The sequence below is a fragment of the Odontesthes bonariensis genome, chromosome 14 (assembly GCF_027942865.1).
Source record: "Odontesthes bonariensis isolate fOdoBon6 chromosome 14, fOdoBon6.hap1, whole genome shotgun sequence".
Lineage (NCBI taxonomy): Eukaryota > Metazoa > Chordata > Actinopteri > Atheriniformes > Atherinopsidae > Odontesthes > Odontesthes bonariensis.
The window spans coordinates 15,785,976-15,809,443 of NC_134519.1; the positions used below are offsets into that span (position 1 = coordinate 15,785,976).

General features: G+C 41.2%; 3 protein-coding genes across 3 annotated transcripts; all 3 read right to left on the reverse strand.

Annotated features, from left to right (window-relative positions):
• Positions 1 to 95: 95 nt before the first annotated feature.
• Positions 96 to 5,978, reverse strand: LOC142398885 (E3 ubiquitin/ISG15 ligase TRIM25-like). Its single transcript, XM_075483119.1, has 7 exons — positions 5,277 to 5,978; positions 4,115 to 4,210; positions 3,702 to 3,935; positions 3,445 to 3,604; positions 3,225 to 3,326; positions 1,020 to 1,109; positions 96 to 528 (listed from the first exon to the last, which is right to left on the reverse strand). The coding sequence occupies exons 1-7, from the start codon at positions 5,874 to 5,876 to the stop codon at positions 461 to 463; spliced, it is 1,350 nt and encodes a 449-aa protein (XP_075339234.1). The 5' UTR covers positions 5,877 to 5,978; the 3' UTR covers positions 96 to 460.
• Positions 5,979 to 6,495: 517 nt separating this feature from the next.
• LOC142398886 (protein THEM6-like) lies at positions 6,496 to 9,869 on the reverse strand. The gene is made up of 3 exons (XM_075483120.1): positions 9,766 to 9,869; positions 8,718 to 9,222; positions 6,496 to 8,345 (listed from the first exon to the last, which is right to left on the reverse strand). The coding sequence occupies exons 2-3, from the start codon at positions 9,216 to 9,218 to the stop codon at positions 8,238 to 8,240; spliced, it is 609 nt and encodes a 202-aa protein (XP_075339235.1). The 5' UTR covers positions 9,219 to 9,222; positions 9,766 to 9,869; the 3' UTR covers positions 6,496 to 8,237.
• Positions 9,870 to 11,757: 1,888 nt separating this feature from the next.
• On the reverse strand, positions 11,758 to 20,894 carry LOC142398890 (protein THEM6-like). The gene is made up of 3 exons (XM_075483125.1): positions 20,856 to 20,894; positions 12,329 to 12,834; positions 11,758 to 12,216 (listed from the first exon to the last, which is right to left on the reverse strand). The coding sequence occupies exons 2-3, from the start codon at positions 12,830 to 12,832 to the stop codon at positions 12,109 to 12,111; spliced, it is 612 nt and encodes a 203-aa protein (XP_075339240.1). The 5' UTR covers positions 12,833 to 12,834; positions 20,856 to 20,894; the 3' UTR covers positions 11,758 to 12,108.
• Positions 20,895 to 23,468: the final 2,574 nt, after the last annotated feature.

Below are 23,468 nucleotides of genomic sequence, written 5' to 3' on the forward strand. Positions count from 1 at the left end.
GTAATCTGACACGTGATGTTTTACAGGAAAGCCTCGCTTCAAATCAGTGTGTGAAATTTAAATAAACACAAGCTGTGAGAAAATCCACTTTTTTTTTTTTTTTTTTTTAATGTATCATCAGAAATTATAAACCATCTCCAAAGCAAAATGACCATTAACAGAGTTTTGGTTAAAAATGAGAAATACTTTTACAGGCATAAAAACTAAAACTTAGCTATAATACAAGGAGAGGCGCTTGCTAACACTGTAATAAGTTGTAGTGTATCGGTCCTGCTTTTCGCTGCTCGAGTTTCCACTGCAAGATAATGACGTTAGGATGGGAAATATTCAAGTATGGCCGATAACAAAGCCACTGAATTCATGTCAAAAGGTGAAATGCGTATAAGTGGCAGTGCAGATTCGTGTGAGGAGAGCACACAAATACACTAAATTCAGCCTCTGTGAAGTTTCCAGGTGAAGTTTATTTCCTCCTGGAGTGAGGGCGTCGCTGAAGGTGCCTCTGCCTGGATCCTGTGGACAGTTTGGAGCCTGAGCAAACAGAAGAGGAGTCATTAACATTCTGCTCCTTGAGGCAGCAGAAACATGAGGACGAGAAGAGGAGAGGACAAGATAAGAAGGCCCCTCCCGGGGCCATTATTTGAATACCAAATAACTGAGGCCCTGTGATTATTTGGGCCTTGACAGAGGGCCTTGATTATTTGCTAATCAAGAGATAATGTTGGATAAGAGCTTTTCAAAAATTACTTAGACACTGAAGGAATAAATATGTGTATTAAGAGTAATCTGAACAATCTGGCCGCATATTAGACTTAACAAGCCCCCTTATTTCTGGCACACTACATATATTAAGTTAAATGCTGAGCAAGTGGTGTGATGGCTCTGTGATGGACTGGCGACCTGTCCAGGGTGTACCCCGCCTCCCGCCCAATGGCGGCTGTGAGAGGCTCCAGACCAACCCACCCCTCCCTGAGTTGGATTAAGCGGGTATTTAAAATGGATGGTGTGACGGCTCCATTTACCAAATGGTGAGAAGGCAAACGTTGGCACGGTAGGTAGGAACGGGTTCAGAGGGCTCACAGGAGTTTGGTCCCCACCGACAGCAGAAACAGCTGTGATAACAAAGATGCAGAGTTAATACACAGTCTCAGGTGTCCAGACTGAGAAACTGCAGCACTGGTGCAAATTCAGCAAACTCCACCATAAACAAACATGCTGAGCGCCGAGTTTCTGCTGCAAGATAATGAGGATGAGGATGGGAACATGATTCATTAGAACAACATGAAGGTGAAAAATTGGACACCGACTGGTTTAACATAACTACAGTTTTACATGTTTACAATTCAAATTTGGGGAGTTTCTGTACGTGTAGTTCAGTGTGTGTGTTCCAGGAAACTCACAGGAAAAAGATATCACTCAACTCCAGCAGAGGTTTTGAATAATTTACTGTGTGCATGAATTCATCGATATTTATAATCACATTTTTGCCTTGCCTCCTGGCTGTATAAGACAATAATGCCAGACTACGATTTAGAAGCTTTAAAGTCATAAAATCCCAAACAAAACCTTTTAAAACTAACATTAGTGCCAAACTACCAAAACCAAATGGAATGTAAAACTATTGAATACAGAGCGAGCTATCGAATAACGCATACAAAGAATACTAAAAACTAAAATTCGGTTTGCTTTAAATGTTTAATACACGATCTCATTTCACCAGAAGGTGTCCTTCAGAACACCTGAGCTCAGAGAGAGACTGCTCTCTGCCAGCACACCACATCACTTTATCTTCACACAGCAAACAAGCCATGCATTTAGTTCAAACAATCAAATTTAATCCTCGTCGTTCCAAATGACCCACTTAGAATCATACAGTGAAAACTGGAGCTGCATGTCATACACGAGGAGGATAAAACCAGATTTGGTCTACAGAGGAAATTATTCATTCATAATCCCAGCAAATGTTCCAATGAATGTCCCTTTTATATTCTATTAAATTCTTTCAAGCCATTTCAAAACTTCAGTGTTGATATAAATAAAGGGCTCACATATCTGATATTCAGTTTATTTAGACTATCAGATCTCGTAAGGTGAGCAGAAAAAGACATTTTGTAGTTTATGTGCGCCATTTTGTATCGACATAAATAAAAGCATTCATTTGATATTCAAATGTATTTAAATTGAACCTTTTAAATTTATTTTCCTATTCGATCAGGGTCTGATGATTTGTGATTGTGTTTGGTAAACGCATGGGAAAGTTGCAGTCTTCATCTTATCAGACCCAGGACTGACCCTTTTAAATGCTCGTTGCACCAAACAACAAACTAATCTAAAACTAAACTCAGAGTTGAACCTGAAGTTACCTCAACACTAATCCTGCCTCAGGCAGCGCTGCAGTGTTGATTAATTCAAATCAATCACATGGTCGAATGACAGGAATTTAAACCTGGACGTCAAATTCATGCAATCAAATGATTCATTTAATCAGTTCATTAACCTCTGGGACGTTCTACATTTCTCTGGTTTACATCAGTAAATTTGAGATTTTTGCCTCTTGGAGTGGTGGGTCTCACAAATCTTGCAATGCAAGGACGTCATCCTCAACAATTTCACAACTCAGACTTCACAACAGACTATTTATAGATAACTAGTTCATCTAAATTTGAATTAAATCATTTTAAGACGTAAGCAACAGATGGATAAATAATTTAAATACCCACGATCAGCAGCCGAACTCTGAGATCAGTTCTATTTAAAGCCAGAAATCCGTATTTACGGTCTGAATAACACTCTTGATTCGGATTATAAAAGCTCCCACGAGTAATGAACACAGAGTTTTTAGTAAAGAAAAGATGCTCGACAGAGATGAATTCTGAAAAGGCTCAAAAGTCTGAATGTTGAATGCTGAACAAGCATTTATGTTCACACAGAGCTACTTTGGCTCTCTGAACACCTAAAGGTCCGATTAGTTTAAGTAACCCATTTATTTATTGATTACTTTGTTTGATTCAATTCAAACCCTGCATTTCCCAGAAAAAAACAAGACACACAGAATAAAAATCCTTTAAATCTTTTGCTTTTAATTTAACTGACTTAAGTATATTCATCAATATATTTTTGTGTACAGATATAGTTGTTTTTGTGTATTAAAAGTTTGATGAAAACATGTTGCACCAGGTCTGAATGGGTTAAACGCCCCTAATCAAAAGCACACGTGTATGACTCACCTAATGGTGACTCCATTTGTGCATCTGAACCTGCCTCACTTGTGTACGCCATATCACACTGAACCGCAGGATGTTGAGGACCTATTATTCTTACATCTCGCACTATAAAGAAAACAAAAGAGAGAACAATGAAATATTTAAAAAAAAAACAAACAAAAAAAAACAAAAAAACACAGAGGCAATGGAGGAATCTGAATCGAGTAAAAACGAGTGTTTCTACCTCTTTCGTAGATGCTGACAAATCCTCCCTGACACACCTCATGCAGAAGTCCCTTAAAATCTGACACAGCTGTCATCACCAGGCCGAAGGCAAGGCCGGGGTCAGCGGTGAGCGAAGGCGAGGCTGACAGCACAGGTGGAGCATGAAGAGACTGACAACTCTAAACACAAACATAGAAAGGAGGCGGCGTTTAAGAGAGTGCCGCCGAGCCACCGTCCTGAGAGTCAGAGGAACCACAAATGAGTCAGAGGCTTTACCTCAAGGAAATGGATAGGGTCTTCGGTGTGGGACAGCTGGTCCAGCTCAGCCTCTCTCTTCTTCAGCTCAGCGATCTCCTTCTGGATCTTCTCCAGCAGCTGCTCAGCCTCGCCGATGGCCGTCTTCTCCTGGGCTTTGACGAGCTCTCTCATCTCGAAGCGCTTCAGCTCGATGGAGCGAATTAGCTCCGCAAAGATGGAGTCGCTCTCCTCAGCTGTAGCCCGAGCCGAACGCTGGGGGAGACACAAGGCGACCAACGACAGGAGAGCAGTGAGGACCCCTTAAAAAAAATAAAATAAAAAACTGTGCGTGTACCAGCTGTAATGTTAATGGACGTCAAGTCAAGTCCTGTGATTTGCAAGATGAGATGTATTCTTTCTGAAACTGAAAGAAACTTCGTGTCTGAGCTTACGGTGAAACAGAAAATGGCTTCTCTCAGCTCCTGCGCCTCCTTTTCCTTCTGCTGAATCCTCACCTGGGAGCACTGCTTCATGTCTCCGATCTGCCTCTGAGGAAAGGTGTCGGAATATTAGAAACACGCGTTTACAGAACCAAACTCACGCGCACACACACAAACGGCCTTTTATGGGTTTTTGGAAACGTACCGACTTCAGCAATATGCTTGTTACAGTGTGCAAATGCATTGATCCAGTGGAGACTAAATACCACCAACATGGTTAATAGTGGATGAGTTCATACAGAGAGAGACTCCAGGGAGTGTTTAAAAATAGACATTGATAACTAAATAACTGAACTGCACTGAACAGACCTGGACTACATCAACACACAGGCCCAAGAGGCCTGCTTACATGCGGTTTTACATTTAAGAGAGAAAAAGAGAGATTAGACTCTCATTGTGGGGGAAGTTCGACGTGTCAGACCTGATCGGGACAAAACCCTGAGGAGACTTTTATTCATCTAGGCCCCAGATGAGAGGACGACACTAGATGAACACAGGGACGGATAAAAACACAACCTTCCAGTAAGGGCTGATTGAAAATGGAGGACAAAGGTGATTTAATTATCCATCCATTCATCTTTAGGCCAGGGTCATGTTTTTGTAAACCGGGTCAAAGACCTGTTTGTCAAACAGTGAAGAGAATGGACCAAAGCAACCAGGTTCTTGATTAAATACAATGTAGTTGTTCAGGCTGGACCTTGACCCACAGTAACACCCAGAGGACCTTTTAGACTACACTTTAGGGTTTTAGGTTAGCTAGGACAAAACCTACCAAATTTAAGTTGTTGTTCTTTGAACCACTTTAGGGAAGCACCAGCCACGCAGAGAGATTGGAAAAGCTCTAACTCAGTCTTAAAAATCTTCACAATTTGCCCTCATGTCAGAGACAATCAGATCCGACCAGCTGCCGTCTGTTTGCACACACATCAGTTAATATATACGTTTTTAATAATAATAGTGAACAGTTACCCATTGACAGATTTGTACTGACCCGAGGAAACAGATCATGAGTTAACCGTCACAGGTTTTTACTGTTTTGAGTGACTGGTGTATGGATATTACCATTACAAACACAGATTACAGTGAGATCGGAGCACTCGGGTGATGTGGGTACCTGCTTGTGTTGTATTTCTGCCTCTGCCAGCACCGTGTCGTGTCCTTTGTGTTCGTCTGTCAGACACAGGTAACAGATGCAGCGCCTGTCGGTGCGGCAGTACACCTCCAGCAGCTTGTCGTGTCGGGGACAGATCGTGTCCTGCAGTCGCTTGGAGGCCGACACCAGCTTGTGCTTCTTGAAAGCAGGCGACTCGTAGTGAGGCTGGACGTGGGCGTCACAATACGAGGCCAGACACACCAGGCAGGATTTGACAGCCTTGTTCTTCCTCCCGGTGCAGACGTCGCACCCCACATCACCCGCTCCGGCTAAAGTTGGACTTTGCGCCGGCGCCGAGGTCTCCTGGAGTCCCGTCCTCTTGAACCTCTCCACCACGTCGGCCAGCATGGTGTTCCTGGCGAGCACCGGCCTCGGGTTGAAGCTGTGTCGGCACTGAGGACAGACGAAGACCCCGAGGTAGTCGTCCTGGTTCCAGTAGTTCTGAATACAGTCCGAGCAGTAGCTGTGCCCGCACGGGATCGTCACCGGGTCCCTCAGCACGTCCAGACATATGGAGCAGTTGAACTGGTCCCTGTCCAGCACCACTCCGGCCTGGGCCATCGTCGAAAACACACGAGAGAGGTGGACAACGAAAGAAAACACAGGAACGAGGCAGAAAGACAGCTGCTGTTGTGTTTACAGGAAGTGAAGGTGAGTGGGCGTGTCCACAGCAACGTCACCGGAAGCTGAAAGGGATTTAATCTTTAAAAAGACCAACGAACTTCATTTGGCATTTGATTCAGTTGCTGTAGTAACTATTGAACTATTTATTCTTTCGTCCACCTTTTTTCTACATGTCTTCCATATGTATGTGCGTGCTGGAGGGCATGTTTACTCCGGCGTTATGGTATTTAACATGTACGTTAAAATTTGACTAAATAAAATCACACTCCACCTCCAGTTTTTCTTTTCACTTCGGCCACCTAATTTTTAACTTGTAGAAATTAAAAACAGTTTTCTTGTTCAATGATCTGTACCAATCATTCACTATTAATAAACATATACATACATGTCTGTGATAATCTTCAAGTGTATTGTCGTGCCAGATCGTGTTTACAGAGTTCTTCTGCTATAAATGTTCAAATATGATATATGTAAAGCAAGTTTAAAGAAAATGCTTCTTCTCAGTGTTTAGATTAGTCGCGTATCGCAGCTCAGGGAAAATTCAATCACCCAAACACCATTTCCAGTGCATTTAATTCAAAATGCATTATAATTAACAAACACAATAAATAATGTCTGATAAATAAATCAGTTTCAAGAAATCATAAAGAATATTATTAAAATAAAAATACAATGCATAACTTCAAGGTATTCAAATAGGACTTTTCTGGTCAGTGCGTGGACAACATAAAAGTAGTTATGTGAAAAAGAAAGTACACCCACTTTCTATGCTTAGGCGCTTCATGAAAGGAAAAAAAAAGATAAAGTCTTCCGTTCCCCACCACATCTTAAAATGAGGTGAATACATGCAACGTTGAATGAGCAGCAGTACATTACGTATTACACCGTGTTATTTACCAAAACTAAGCTGGAATGCAGAAGCAGCATATGAAAAACTAAGTACATACTTACAGCGTCCATGTGAGTTGAGATTGGTAATTAGCAACCGGGTGTTGCTAATCAAATGCACTTGATTACCTGATCGGGCGCGTGTTAATACAGTGATGACGAGGAAAGATCTTAGGGAGAAATAAGTTGCTGCCCATCAATCTGGGAAGGGTTAGAAAGGCCATATCTAAACAATTTGGAGTCCATCATTCTACAGTGAGAGAATACACATCACAAGTGGAAAACATTCAGGACTTTTTTTTTTTATGGTGTATTACTCTTTATACACATTGAAACTTATTCAATCTTAAAACCAGTGAAACAGTTTGGTTGTTTTTTTTCATCGCGTCACGAAATAACCTTAGAATTTACTGAGGATGTACTTTCTTTTTCACATGACTGTAAAGCAGATTCGGAAATCTTTAAAAATATACCCCCCACCCCCAACACATAACAAATGACTTTGGTCACAAAAGGAAGCTCTGATACAGACATGGGAAGGTTGAACACTTCAAATAGTTTCTTCAATACTATCACTCAAACATTCAGTGAATATTGTGCGTTGCGGGTTTCGAAAAAGTTGCCAGCAACCTCATGTTAGCATTTGCTTATTGCACTTGTCAATCAAAATTCAAAGACATTCTCATAAAAATTGCATGCAGTTCCAATCAAGAGGCCGATCAATTGAAGGAATGACTCTAAATATGGTAAAAGAACTACACCGTGCTGCTAAATGGATCCCTCAAAATATAATATTCCCTTTTTTAGACTGTTAATAGGAATTAATTTGTGCAAATTACTGATGGGATAATTAAGCATTTGTCAGTACATGTTCAATATGTCCATTCAAGTATTTCCTCACACACACACACGTGTTTTCTGTTTTTGTTAAAATCTATAGTTCTTGGTAATTGTAAACTACAAGAAACAGGCACAAATAAAAATATTCTGATTGCTTTAAAACATGCACTGGTGTCAGCAGACAATTAAATTTATGCGCTACATGCTTTCTCGACTTTACAGGATTTTGCTTAATGAGGATGAAGACGTCTGAAACCAGTCTACTCGCAGTCAACTACCTAACAAGCCGCAAGGATAAAGCTATGTTCCCGCTTAGCTCTCTTTTAAAGAGAGCAACTCCCATACTGTTCAAGTTTTCATATTCAGCTGTCACAAGTTGAGAATGTCACATCATACAAAAAATACACAGCAGGTAAGACCGACCCAAATCAGAGATACGTGGAATACTGGAAGTCAACTAAAACTCTTTGCAATGTGTAAATGTTTATCTGCATGTATATATGCTCTACATGTGTGTGCAGTGCTAAGATATGGGTCTACACTCATGATACGTGGTGTCACGGTGTGGCTTCACTTGTTCTTATCTTCCAGTCCACTCTCTGCTCTCAGCGTCTGGCTGCTGGCTGAAATAAAGCTGATCCAGTGTTTGAGCTCCTCTGGAAACTCTGGGCACTCGAGCTGCACACAAAACACATCAAACTCATTAAGAAAATGGCAGCGATTTTTATGATCAAGTAAACATTTAAGGTGTTGGTTGTTTTTTTTTTCAGGTAAAATCCCAATTTCTCTACTGTTCAAGCTCATCATTCAAAATGATTTGAAGCTATTCTTTGTCACTTGTAATCTGAGCAGGAAAAAAAACGAGACTCTACCATTTACAGATATCATCTTGGACACTATAAAAAGGTTCCCTGTTGTTTTATATATTTTGTCTAGTAAATGTTTTGTGACATTTAATTTGCAAAATGACTACTTGAATAATAAAAACTAAATAAATGACCAGAACCTTGCCCTGAGACCCTGCCACAGAAAAATCAAGATACTACTTGCCTTTTTTTTGCAAATGAATTCAATAATCCTGTCTGGGCTGCAGTGCACCACGTTCTGCCTGCAGAGCATGACCGCAGATACAAAGCCATCTCTCTTAGACACGAAGCGCTGCTCCAAGTAAAAGGCCTTCTCATCCCAGCCAAGTACTTTGGTCCGGATTTCAAAAGCCTCTCTGAAAGCCAAGGAACGCCGGTACCGGATCGTGGAGGCACCTACCACCATTTTGGCCCCCAGTTTGCGTGAGGCCATGAACAGCCCGTTTCTCATGTAATGGTGGAAGCGAGCAAAGTCGCACTCCCTCAGATATCGAGAGTTGTTCATGTGGCCTAAGTAGTCCAAATCATGGGTAAGGACCACGCCATCAACACTTTGGACGGCAAGAATATCCCCTATTCTGGGCTGGAACCATGCCTCGAAGAACACCTGGGCCCCCCGCAGGAAGTACCATACATCCAGGTTGCAGAAGAGCAGGAGGAGAGAACCCAGCACCAGGAGCAACATCTCTCTGGAACAACAGCACAAACATTACATGAAAGAAGCTTAACTGATTAAAGTAAAAAAGAGAGCATGCTATTACAGCATCTGCATGTGGCTTCAACACCTGTATTCATGTTAGGCCTACAATAATTGTCAAAATTCTGTCTTGTAAGTGCTGTGTAAAATTATAACCACACTATCTCTTTAACTAAGGGTATCTTTGACCTCGTCAATGCCAATGCAAATGTGTAGGAAAGATGTGGTCTGTTTTTATTCACTAGCTGACTTCGTATTCTGGTCAAATACAGAGGCAGCATATTCTCATAATCATTCACTTCAACCTTGAGAGGACTGGGAAGCTAACGGTGCTCCGTTCAAACAAACGGGCTATAACCTGCTGTGACAGCCAAATCTGTTAGCTTAGGTGCTAGCTGCAGCAAGCTGGTGGCCTTGGAGGTAGAGCGGACAAACTCAGCGGCGAAAGTCGACACGTTTTAATTTCTCAATCACACAATTTAAGCGACAGCCACAAAAGTGGCAGACATATTTTTTCCATGCCTATAAAACTCACTGTGCGTGCCGAAGATTGTGCTACCATGGGATGAGATGCAACTTCAAGAAACCGGTAGAATCGATTACCATGACTTCCTGGTACGTGACGACACGCAGCTTCATTGGTCGAACTGTCGGCATGGTTACAAAGAGTTTTCGTATTGATTGACGTTATCAAACCTGTCCCACCAAATGTAAATACTTGACTTTTTCTTAACTAAAGTAGATCGCAATACAAGATGTGTCTTTGGCCCTTCATTTAGGAACATTTTGTTTTCTCTTAAATTTCAATTCCATTTTTTAACACTCACACTTTTTGAAAAACAAATATCCTGTGGAACTAGGTACTGTTGATATTGTGACCATGGCTTGTTCTTTTTCATTCCTATTACCAAATTGAACACTTATCATAAAGTTAATACGATTGAAACTAATTAGATACAGAATGCATATGGTCTTCGTATAAGTTTATTAGCTCAGATATGCTGTTCGTTCCACAAAATAAATAAATGAATCCTTTTTGCATAGATTGTAGCCATCATCATCTCACATTGGTCAAGAACTCAAATTCTGAGTGTATCTAAACCACGTGCATCAGAAAATGTTTACTTTTTGTATGAATGAGGGGCAGACTTTGCTTGACAAACTTAATTTTACAACTTAAATTGAAATAATGAGAATACTCCATCAAGGAATTTCTTTTCAAATGAATCCTTCAGCTTGGAGTGTAACAGACTCAATAACTCACACAGACTGCTTCAGCTCCACTGTCGAAGGGACAGATACAGGAAGTCTTTCCTGCCACATGCCATCACTCTGTACAATAACAGTTAATCATTGTTCTGCACTAATTGTCATTATGGTCATCTCAATCTTGCACAACCGCATTGTTGCACTTTTGCTGTACATGTATTTTTATTCTTATTCTTATTTTTACTAGTCTGCATGCTGCAACTGCGAAGTAATTTCCTGGCCGGGATGAATAAAGTGCTTCTATTCTATTCTATAAACATAAGCGTTCCTTTTTTTTCTAAATCAGGTTACATCTACACTTGGATCTTCAGCAGATGCTTTAATCAAAAGCAACTTACAAATGAGGAAGGACATTAAAGGTTCAGTAAAAAACCCTGTCATATACACTAAGTGCTAAATTTGAAGATTACAAGTATAATGGGTTCAAAAGGGCAAAGTAAGTGTAAATTAGAGGTTTTTAAGGTGTCAGAGCTGTTAGGAACAGAGGGGCTCTCGGACAGGATGAGCCTTCAAGAGAAGCTTAAATGTAGAATTTAAATGTACACCCGTGCCTTGAAAACATTTGGGAGCTCACCCTACCTCGTGGAACAATAATTAAGAACAGTATGGACTGATAATGCATTGAGCAGGGCACAAGAGGGAGCCTCTCACTGAGTTTAGATAAGAGGGCGAAGACCCCAAAGTCACTCTCTGTAAGCAAGTAATAGATTTTCATTTGATCCAGACAGTCACAGAGTTTAATAAGTAGGAGAGTGCCTGCTGGAGATGTGTAAGAAGAGCTTTACACATGTGAGGCGACTGGCCTGATTTTTCTGGCACTGAAGAGCGCACAACATGATCAGGAAACAGATGCCGGATCTCCAGGCTTTCTTCTTAGTGTGTTCATATGAAACCAAATTTGCAGCTATTTTCATGTTTGCTTTTTTTTTCTTTTAAACTCTAAACCAGGTGCCTTTTCTGCTACGAAAAAAAACATAAGAACTGTTAACGGTTATAGTTAGCTTAAAGTAGCTCTAACATCCAAACCAAACATTAAAGATTAAATTGCAGCTTTTAGTATCAGTTCATACGTATGCTCAATAGAAAGAGAGAAGTCTCTTAGTCAACATTGCTCTCTTTGTGAAATGAAAGTTTTTGCCCACCAACACATGGAATGTATTGCCCCCCCGCATGTTGTTTTGTTTCTCGTTTGTGACCTTTGCTATTCATGTTGGTTACATGGTTATCGTTTTACATTTGGTTAAAGAAAAAAATAAACCATTTGATTTGTTTTATTGAAGCTGTACGATCAAACAATTCAGTCATAAAACAACTTTTCAATGACTAAATAAGTAATGAAAATTTAACAGTATTTAAAAGCCCTGAAAAATATCTAACGTACAGTTACACCAGTGTTTCACATCTGTAAATAAATCCCAATACATCTGTATGTATTAGGGTTCACGTAGAGACCATTTGTAAGAAGTATACCTTAAATATAAAGTGTAGGCACAACTGTGTATTAGTCAAGTAATCATGAGGAGAAATGAAATATCTCTCTCAGAAGATGAATGATGGGCTGGCAGACCGACTGGCTAACAAAAAGCCAGCATTCAAAGCTGCCCATCCCTTATTTGTTCTTCTCCTCCAGACCACTCTCAGCCCTGAGGGCTTGGCTGCTGGCAGAGATGAAGTTGACCCAGTGCTGAAGGTCCTCTGGAAACTCGGGGCACTCCACCTGCAGGGAGCGAAGCAAAAATCCAATTTTCATTCAGTGGCAGTCACTCAAGATATTCATTCTAGAGATATGTCATTTCCATCGGTGCTGAAACACCCATTTCCTTCCTTACCTTCCTTTTGCAAAGGTGCTGCATGATCTTGTCTGGACTGCAGCGTATGACGCTCTGCTTGCAGTACATGACGGCACACACCAACCCGTCTTTCGTTGACACAAACCTCTGCTCCAGAAAAAAGGCTTTGTCATCCCAAGTGACAATCCTACTACGCAGCTCGTAACTCTCTCCTATGCACAGAGCCCTGCGGTAACGAATGGTGGTGGCCCCCACAACCATCGAAGCTCTGAGGGCTCGTACTGCCTTGAACACGCCATTACGCGTGTATAGAGAGAAGCGGGCAAAGTCACACTCCCTGAGGTAGCGAGCATTGTTCATGTGGCACATGTCGATGTCATGTGGAGTGACCCGGCCTGTTAGGACCTGCTCTGCTGTGACGTCCCAGACCGGAGGCTGAAACCAGGCCCGCAGGACCACCACAGCCGCCCGCAGGAAGTACCACACATCCAGACTGCAGAACAGGGCCAGCAAAACGGCGAGCACCCAAAGCACCCACCACATCCCTTAAAGGAAAGGACATCCATAAGCACAGGAGTTAATGATTGTAAATGTGATGCCACTACAGAGATAAAATAGGTTTTAACAGATCCTACAAAGTGGACAAAATAAAAAGTATTGATATTACAGACAACTACTGATAGTGCTGCAAAAGGCAAGGCAAGTTTATTTGTACAGCACAATTGAACAACAAGGTGATTCAAAGTGCTTTACAGACATTAAACATTAAAACAGTCGAAATAAAAAGCACGATTTAAATTTTAAACAAAAAAGAAAGAAATAAGAACAATAGATAAAATCAGTAGTTAAAATGTGATTAAGTTTTGAAACTCAAGCTTCAGATTTGGAGCTTTATTCAAATGCAGCTGAAAATAGGTGTGTCTTCAACCTGGATTTAAACACACTGAGTGTTTCAGCTGATCTGAGGCTTTCTGGGAGTTTGTTCCAGACATGTGGAGCATAGAAGCTGAATGCAGCTTCTCCACGTCTGGTTCTGACTCTGGGAACTGATAAAAAAAACGGATCCAGATGACCTGAGGGGTCTGGAAGGTTCATACTGGGTCAGGAGGTCACTGATGTATTTTGGTCCTAGACCATTCAGAGCTTTATAGAGCAGCATCAGAACTTTAAAGTCTATCCTCTGATGGACAGGCAGCAAGTGTAAAGACCTCAGAGCTGGACTGATGTGGTCCACTTTTTTGGTCTTAGTGAGGACTCGAGCAGCAGAGTTCTGAATAAGCTGCAGTTGTCTAACTGACTTTTTAGGTAGACCTGTAAAGATGCTGTTACAGTAGTCAAGCCTACTAAAGATGAATGCATGGACTAGTTTTTCCAGGTCCTGCTGACACATCAGATCTTTTAACCTCGATATATTCTTAAGGTGATAGTAGGCTGACTTTGTTATTGCCTTAATGTGTTTTTCCATGTTTAGGTCTGAGTCCATCACTACACCCAGATTTCTGGCCTGGTTGGTAGTTTCTAGGTGTATAGATTGAAGTTCTGTGGTGACCTGTAATCGTTTCTCTTTGGCTCCAAAGACAATTACCTCAGTTTTGTTTTTGTTTAGCTGGAGAAAGTTGAGGTACATTCAGTCATTAATCCCCTCAATGCATTTACTAAGAGCCTGTAAAGGGCCTCGGTCTCCTGGTGGAATGAAGTTCAGTTGCCACTAACACAGGAGGGTTTGTTAGTCTGTCAACTGTAGCAAATAAGGCCCGAGACTGTTTTTTGGTGATGTTATCAGAGAAATAGGACTTCCTTGCATTCCTCAGTTGTAAATGATAAGAGTGAAGTTTCTCTTTATAGATGTTATAATGAACCTGGAGATTCGTTTTTCTCCATCTGCGCTCAGCTTTCCGACTCTCTTTTCCCATTTTTCACCAGTGTGGAATTCGGCATGGAGACTTCTTCCTTCCAGAGATAACCTTCACCTTAATGGGAGTAATAGCATCCATTACACTTAAGCATTGAAGCTACTGACGAGCTCATTGACTGAACCCCCGGACGGGGCAGGTGTTAAAGAGAAGACCTGGTTAAAGATCTCACTACTGTTTTCAGTTAGACACCGTTTTGAGATCACTGCTGTTGAGACATTTGTGTGCAGTGAAATCGTACTCTCAAAGAAAACACAGGAATGATCAGACACAGAAACCTTTGAAATGCTCAGATCCTTAGAGATCAGTAAGTCTAGAGTGTGGCCCCTATTGTGCGTGGCCTCTGTTACATGCTGAGTCAGCCCAAAGTTGTCCAGAGTGTTACTCAGGTCTTTAGTTCCTTTGTCCTGAGGGTTGTCCACATGGATGTTAAAAATCACCAACAATAATTACACAGTCAAAGTCAACACAGATCATAGACAGCAGTTCACTGAGGTCATCAAAACAGTCTGCCCAGTATTTGGGGGGCCTGTAAACATTCAGAAACAGGACTCTGGATGAGGCCTTCAGCTGTACAGCCACATATTCAAAGGACTGAAAACTTCCAGGAGATAACTGCTTACATTGAAATGATTCTTTAAATAAGACTGCCGCCCCTCCTCCTCTCCTGCTCACTCTGGCCTCGCTGATAAAGCTGTAACCAGGAGGGGCCGACTCAATGAGAACAGCAGCACTGTTATTTTGGTCTAACCAAGTTTCAGTTAAAAATATAAAATCCAGGGTGTGCTCTGTGATAAAATCATTAATTAAAAATGTTTTCCCAGCTAAAAGCCTAACATTTAATAAAGCCAACTTAAGTGTTTTAGAGGTGTTATTTGCCCCCTCGTGTTTGGGAGCAGTCTGTGGCACACAAGGTATGTTTACTTTATTTAAAGATCTTTCAGAGTGCAACTCTCTGTGTTTTGACTGGGCCACATTTCTCCTTCTGTCACCTAAAAGTACAGAAATTTTAAAACATTTTAACAAACAGGGTCCCAGCTTGTCACAACTGCCATAATCCTTGCAGCCCGGACCCTCTACACATCACACATCAGACTGCGGAGACAGAACATGATGGCGGCGTGGAGGGACAGGAGGGGGTGGGGCTGGGCGCCGTTGCTTCGGCTACTCTGTTAGGGGAGGGGCTCGGTGGTGAACCTTTGGCCGCTCTGGTGGGGGGTTTATGGGGGACAAAAAGGGATTGGGCTGGGGGGTAGATCTGAGCCCAGCGTTGACCCGCTCCATCATCTGCTCAGTGAATTTCATGTGAGGGGAGGAGGGAGAAAGGGAGGGTGAGGAGTGTGATGACCTGTCAGGGCTTTGGGGGCCTGGGGAAGGTCCTGGTCCCTGGTCCTGGTCATTGGTGCTGTTGAGAGGGTCAGGGGCAAATAAAGACCCCTCTTCTTGCCTCTGATGTCTCTCCTTTCCGAAGTTCTTCTCGGGTGGGGGCAGATGGAGTTCCTCCTCAAGGTTTCTGCTGGACTTTGTTTGTTCCTCTCCATGAGATAGCTCCTCGTTCATCTCAGTCTTGGCAACGAGCACAGATGGATGACGTAGGAAGTAAAATAAGTTGGAGGTGAACAGTTTCACCCCTGACTTGTTAAAATGAAATCCATTTGCCTTAAAAAGATGCCTGCGTTCCCAAAAAAAATTTAAATTATTAATAAAATGCACTGAGTGGTCAGCAGCACATGCCCATAAAAGGCATTTATTCAGTGCCAACAACCTGCTGAATCTTTCCTCTCCTCCTCTGACGGGTGGTCCAGGTCCACTGATGAATACAGCTGCATTCAGCGAGCTCACTGTGTTTAATAATCCAATAAAGTCCCGTTTCAGAACCTCAGATTGTTAATGGGACACATCGTTTGACCCTTGGATGGATATTGGTGGATATTCATCTGTAATTTCAGGAATTCTCTCCTTCGAATCGTTGACCATTTCCCTAGGAAAGCAGAGGACTTTAGTGTTCTTACCGCACATCCTTTGTACATCATTTACGGCAGAGTCACCCACAATCAGAGTTTCAGGCCCAGCCTTTAGCTTTTCCCTGTGGCCTTTTACTTTTTACAGGTTTTCAGTCCTTGCCTTGCTGCTTTGGGATGGATGGTCATCCAATAGAGATCCAGAGTCCTTCGATAGTGGAGCAAATCTGTTCTGCAGTTTCACACTGGGTTGTTTTGGAGGTTTGTTGTTAACCTTCCCATTCACGGATGTCCAGTCCTGTTTCCTCCCATGTACAGGGGTGGAAGAGCTCCTCTGTCCATGCTATTTAGCTTTAGCTGAGTGCTAGGTGCCCAGACACTGTAAATCAGGCTTCAGCTGTGTGTAGGCCAGGCACACAGAGCACTGAAGATAAAGAACTATAAAAAAATGTTTCTGTTTGAAACACTTTACCCAGAGATTTATAAGTGTCCAGAAGCTATCGCAGGTAGGCTCACATGGAAATTATTATTATTTTTTTTTTAAATAAGCAAAAGCAAGCAGAGAGCAAGTGGAGTAAGCGTCCGCAGGAAGAAGTAGGAAGCAGATTCAGCTTCTAGGTGAAATAGCCAAAATGCCAAGCTCCTTTTAATGTTTCTGTTGAATAAAAAGGAAAGATGTTCGTCTAAAGAAGAAAACGGCCATAATCAAGAGGCCACGCTGTTGCACAGGAAAGTCTACTCGGTCATTAAACTTAACCACAAGCATCTGAATAATGATATCTTCTCATAAAATGGGGTTAGTAAATGATTAGGATTAATAAAGCAAATCTGAAACGCCTCAGGAAACGTAGCCTACACGACAGTGGTGTATTGCATTATTCTTATAGAAATGGAAATTCACATTTAAACTAACCAATTTTGTGAAGTTTTGATTTACTACCTTAAAGGGGAACTCCGGGGCATTTGAAGCGCATTTCCATTGCTAGAGGTTGTCAAATACTGATAGTAGGACACAGAGAGGTGCAAATCTGCGCTCCCTGTGCGGAGATCGCGCTGTTCGCACAGCGTGTCATGCGAGGCTAATACGTGGTGGCTAAGGGGCAAGCGCTAACCCTTCCACGTAAAACAACAACTTGCACACAGCAGAAACGTCACACCACTTTATAACCCATCCGACAATAAAGTCACAAGCCTTACCATCAAAACCAAATGCATGGTTCTCACATTACTGGCATGGGGACGTTACAAAACAACTTTATAAACAGCATGTCACTCACCGGCTGGTTGTAGGCTCGCGCATGTGAAAGCCCAAAAGAGTCGATGGACGATAATCCCATATACAAAGCAATTATCTTCTCTAGAAAAACTGCGTTCAAGTATTTAAAACATTACAACAATACATGCCCAGTAATATTGTATCGCATGACAGGCTGCGCAAACAGCACAATCTCCGCACAGGGAGCGCCGATTTGCACCTCTCTGTGTTCTACTATCAGTATTTGACAACCTCTAGCAATGGAAACGCGCTTCAAATGCCCCGGAGTTCCCCTTTAAGTTTGTAATTTATTTAAACTTGCCTTATTCTTCCGCAGTCATCATTTTCTTATTACACAGTGTATATAACACAGAACGCCTTACATGTATATATATATATATATATATATATATATTTTTTTTTTTATATATATTGTTGCAATATAAATGGTCACTTAGACTACACTGTAAACCCGGATTTTGTTTTCAATTAAACGTTTTAGTGTTCATTACTTATTCTATTATGTTTTGTAAAAATCTATGTAATTACTAAATCAAATTAGTTCTTTGGATTAGAAATTTGAAAATATACACTGCAATGATCATGTTAGGCAGAGATTACATATAAAGTTACGTTCTGTGAGGGAGGGGCGGAGCCTATTTGAAGTTCGACTGAGAGTCAAGACCTGTCCTGTGTGAGAGTGTGACCTGCTCGATTTTTGGAGAAAACTGAATTGTGTATTTAAAAATAAACTGTGGATGTTTTAAAGTAGTTTTAACTACACTAAGTAGACGGAAGAGCGTGTAAAGCAATTATTAAGATCGGTCTGGTTGCTAAACGTTTGCTAAAGGTTAGCTTAAGACTGCACCAGTCTTAAAGTGATACTCCGGAGTAGATTCAACCTGGGGTCATTTGAACCGTGATATCCAGCCAAGTAGCCCACCCGCAGTTTTTTCGATATTGGCTGAATATCAGCCAAGTTACTGAGTTATCCCGAATAGCTTCGTACAAGGGTTAATGGATCCTGGTCCGTATCTCCAAAATTACCACACTAAAATCACATGCCATGACACCAAACTTCTACAGTAGTACAAATATGGTCTGTACTCACCAAACGATGCATTTGGGAGTTTGAAAATAGTCCAGGAGTTAATTATTATCAACAAAAGCCTGATAGCTTCTCTGCAGCTAAAGCTGCGTCAACGTCACTTCAGAGAGCTGGGAGCTTCAAAATAAGATGAGGGTTGATCTACTACTGTAGACAACAAAGCAAGGCTGCTCAATTTCTCCATTGATAAAATAACTTCACAACTCTACAACATAAAAATTCATAAAAAAAAGCATGTAGAATATAGCATATACTTAGTTGTCTACAGTAGTAGACCAACCCTCATCTTATTTTGAAGCTCCCAGCTCTCTGAAGTGACGTCGACGCAGCTTTAGCTGCAGAGAAGCTATCAGGCTTGTGTTGATAATAATAAACTCCTGGACTATTTTCAAACTTCCAAATGCATCGTTTGTTGAGTACAGACCATATTTGTACTCCTGTAGAAGTTTGGTGTCATGGCATGTGATTTTAGTGTGGTAATTTTGGAGATACGGACCAGGATCCATTAACCCTTGTACGATGCTATTCGGGATAACTCTGTAACTCAGCTGATGTTCAGTCAATATCGAAAAAACTGCGGGTGGGCTACTTAGCTGGATATCACGGTTCAAATGACCCCAGGTTGAATCTACTCCGGAGTATCACTTTAATTCATTATTGCTGCAGTGAATTATTTGTGTTAATTGTTAATTTCAGTGTTTTCTGAAATAAAAGAACTTGAACAATTTAAATGTATTTTTTAATTTCTTCCTTCCCATACAATTTTCTTTTTAAACAATATATTGTGGCGTGCTGTGGGTGTGTTGCCGCATTGCATTATGGGTGCTCTCTGTTCCCCGTTATGTGCTGTATTTAGTGCTGTGGTAGAGTTTGTATGTGTTTATGTTTATGTTCTGTACGCAGTGACGGTGTAGTACAAGGTTTTTGTTCGTGTTGCATTTTAACTAAATCTGCACCATAACTGAAAGTGGTGAGACAGAAAGTTACCATCACTTGTTCGAACATAAGTGAGGTGATTGTAATTCACTGTTGTTCCTGTGAATTGTCTGTCAAGATAAATGTGTTTGCTGCACAAGAAAGTCTGGACTGAGACTTTTCCTGTCTCCACCTCTACCATTGCTACAATATTTTATACAATCTCTAAATCAAAACAGTATCATTCATTAATTAAATTAGAAGACAATACATTACTTATATTAACAAATGATGTTAAGTGTTGCTTTTATACATACTTATGTGCATTTGACCTAAAATGATTGGCTAGACTTCAGAAAAGAGATAAGTTATGTGAACTAATGGTTTTGAGTAAAGACTACTAATGTAAACTTGAATATGTCTAAGTTATCTATGCCAATACAACTTAAAAGGTTTAGTTTCATGTTTTGTAAAAACTTAAACGGGATAAGGCAACGGGTTTCCACGCGATTTTCTAGTAAACTCAACTAGTTCGGGTTAAGAGTGTATTTATCCATTACTGTGGGTTTTGGTGCATCAGCTCCGCATGTAGGTGGCAGCTCTGAGTCAAAATTCTGGGGTGATATTCTCTCATCCCCCCTCTGTGATTAGAGAAAGGTGAAATCATCCCCGATTACTTTTCAACATTAAACACTAACTTTTCAAGCACATTCTCTGATTGGTTTCCAACTGCACATCTGCTTGAAATTCCCTTAAAAGCTTGTAGGACAGAGATTATTGAGCAGGAGTGCAAATTTTCTAACTTGTCTCCTACTTAAAATATGCTTGGATTTAATGTTTCATTCAGGTTTGTTCTCATTTCTGGAGGCAAGCTTTCCCCCCTTCCCCCCAGGCAGTTCCCCTACAGACAGCAGATAACTGTGATTCACGTCAAAATGAGTTTCACCGACACCGTGTTTCAAAAACGTGGAAACAGGTTTTGCAGGAAAGGCAGGCTGCCTCTGCACACACTGCTGGTTATTTAAACGAATAACTTTCCATGCATTGACATTTGAATGCAGATCTTTCCTTAGTTGACCATCAGTGGTTGCTACCAAAATTTTTAGTTAACCCGAGGTTGTTACTAAATGCACAAAAGGCACATCGTGAATCAGTGCCGCGATTGCAGAAAGAAACTAAGTATATATAAAAAAAATCACACCATTTCAATGGGTTAGTATCACTTTGACAGACCTGAGATTTCAGGAATGCCATTGCACAAGATCTGGAAATTTGAAACTAATTGTTGTTGAAAGACGTATCACCGTTTACTGGGATGAAGTAAAAGCACCTGTCGCAGTATTTAGGATAGTTTAACAGCTATTTCACACGTACAAACTGAAAAAAAGAAAGTACAAACAAAACCCCAACTCACCTGCTGTCAGAGTTGTCCCGTTTCCACTCGAATTCGCAGAGTCGGCAGCATTCAACGAAACTTGCCAAGTACTTCCGGCGAGGGTTATAGTTTCAAAGTAAAAGCACAACGATGGAAGTGCTTTTGATGTTTAGTCAGAAGAGAGGCTACAAACTTTAATTCTAGCGATTTGTCTTTGCAAAAATTAGTAGCTGCCAATTTAAAAGTTCCCGTAGGCCGATGGCATGCGGTTATGAAGTTTATTTCAAACTGAGCATTTTATTTGAAGGTGAGAAAGGTTTACTTCCTGTTGTTGACGTCACGTAAAATACGGCCGGCAATGGTTGGTTGTACATAAATTACCGTTGCATTTAACCCGTGGGACCCATTTTCAAGTTTTTCTGAAGGAAAATGTTATGAATACTTTTTTCACAATGAGATTCACTGGCCAGGGCTCATCATCTGGAAAATAAAGTTAGTTATCCTCCTCTCTCCATCTCTTATCCTCAAAAACAAAGATACTCAGAACTTCACAAGCAGGATGAAGGGAACATGAGGGTGCACAGCAGCTTTTTTTCCCTCCTTTAGTCCCAGGTCCACTGGGCCAGAATATCTTCTATGTAACAAAAACATGAACACCTTGCAAGGATTAAATGGAGGATTAATGATAATTAGACAGAAGTGTGTGTGTGTATATATATATGTGTGTGCGTGTGTGTATATATACATATACATATATATATATATATATATATATATATATATATATATATATATATATATATATATATATATATATATATATATATATATATATATATATGCACGCGCACGCGCTGGGCCCTCAGTGATCAAAAAGTGCCCGGGCCTTTTCAGATGCCAGTCCAGCCCTGCCAGTACGTGAGGTCCTGGGTGGCCAAAGGACACAGAACTGCCACAGACACACGCAGTGAAAGCAGAAAACAAGAGGTAGAGGACAATCAGGACATGCTCGTGATGTGGGGTGTTTTACACCCCGCAAACATACTGTCCATTAATAGGCCGCCGTGCCAGTCTTTGAATAATAAATATTTTTGTTTACACGTTAGACCTGTTGAGAAATTAATTGCTGGCTGTATACTGAAGTCCCACCTGTGGTGATGTAGAGTAGAAAGAGTAGAGTAGTACCATTTATTAATCCTGAAGGAAATTAAGGTGTCCAGTAGCATACACATATAAACATATACACATATAAACATATACACATATAAACATATAAACATATACACAAGGCACTATACACAACATTGCATAACAGCCATATAACTCTCCATACATTCAGCAAAAGGCAGATCTCACACACACACACATACGCAGTATGTATATATTGTCCAAAGTGAAGAGCAGTAAAAAGAGTCCTGGTGCAGAGAAATTGTTCCTGGTTATTGGGGGGGGGGGGATTATGCCGTTCAATCACCTATGGCAGTCTCTTCCTGTGTGGTGTTGAACAGCTGGATTGCCCTGGGGACAAAGGACCTCCGTAGTCTGTCCGTCCTGCAGGGGATGGCGCGGAACCTGTAGCTGAACAGGCTTCGCTGGTTGGCAAACACAGAGTGCAGAGGGTGACTGTGGTTGTCCATTATAGAGAAGAGTCTGCTCAGTGTCCTCTTCTCAGCTGTGGAAGTGAGAGCCTCCAGTTCTGTGCCTACAACAGACCCAGCCTTCCTCACCAACCTGTCAAGGTGTCCAGCATCTCTCTTCCTAATGCTACCCCTCAAGCAAAACATGGGCATTTGCCTATGTTTTGCGCACTAGCCTAAAATAATTATAAATTATCGTCATAACATTTATACCATGGATATTATTTGAAATTGAGGCTTGTAAGTCCCACAGCGTTTCAAGTGGACATTTTCATGTTGTTTTCAGCACCTTTTGCATCTTGCGTGGCTGCAGGTGGTGTACGGTGGCGAGCCATTCACTCACTGCCTTGCTTGTAGGTGATGCACACTGTGTCGAAGCGTGGTTCAGGATCCCCTTGGATCCTGAAATGCATTTAAACAAATTAAAACACAGTTGTCTTCGGAGTTCGTGAAGAAGAATTAAGAAAGATTTTAAAGGACCAGAGACGAGCTTGGATGTACAACTTCTGGGTTAATGATAACTGGCTCGAAATATCATCACTGTATGTTGATCAGAAGCGACGTCGTGTGGGCTGACTTCACTTTGCTAGTAACATTTGTTTGAAAACAAAATTAAGAGAATATGATTGAAGCAGGTTGTTGCCTCCAAAACTATGCCGACCCTGCAGCTTGAAAAGCGTTTTTCTTGCCAGTTGCCACTTCAGCATCACTTTCTTGTCAAGTCATTTTTATTCTCTCATATGTACACCGTGAGAGCCATGTGATGTTATGTAATTCGCAATGTAATGTGTGTTTTACCTGTGGGTACCAAGGACTGGCCTTTGGCATAGGGGAGAGCTGGATTACTTCAGATTACCTGAATTTACCTGAATTGAAGCATCTGAGTGAGCAAATGTGTCTGCTACATAATAAATACTACATCTGTTTAGTATATATCACTTCCTGTTACTGAAAGACGCTTTACATGTGGTGCTATGTAAAACACAATGTAATATGATGTGTGTTGCAGCAAGCT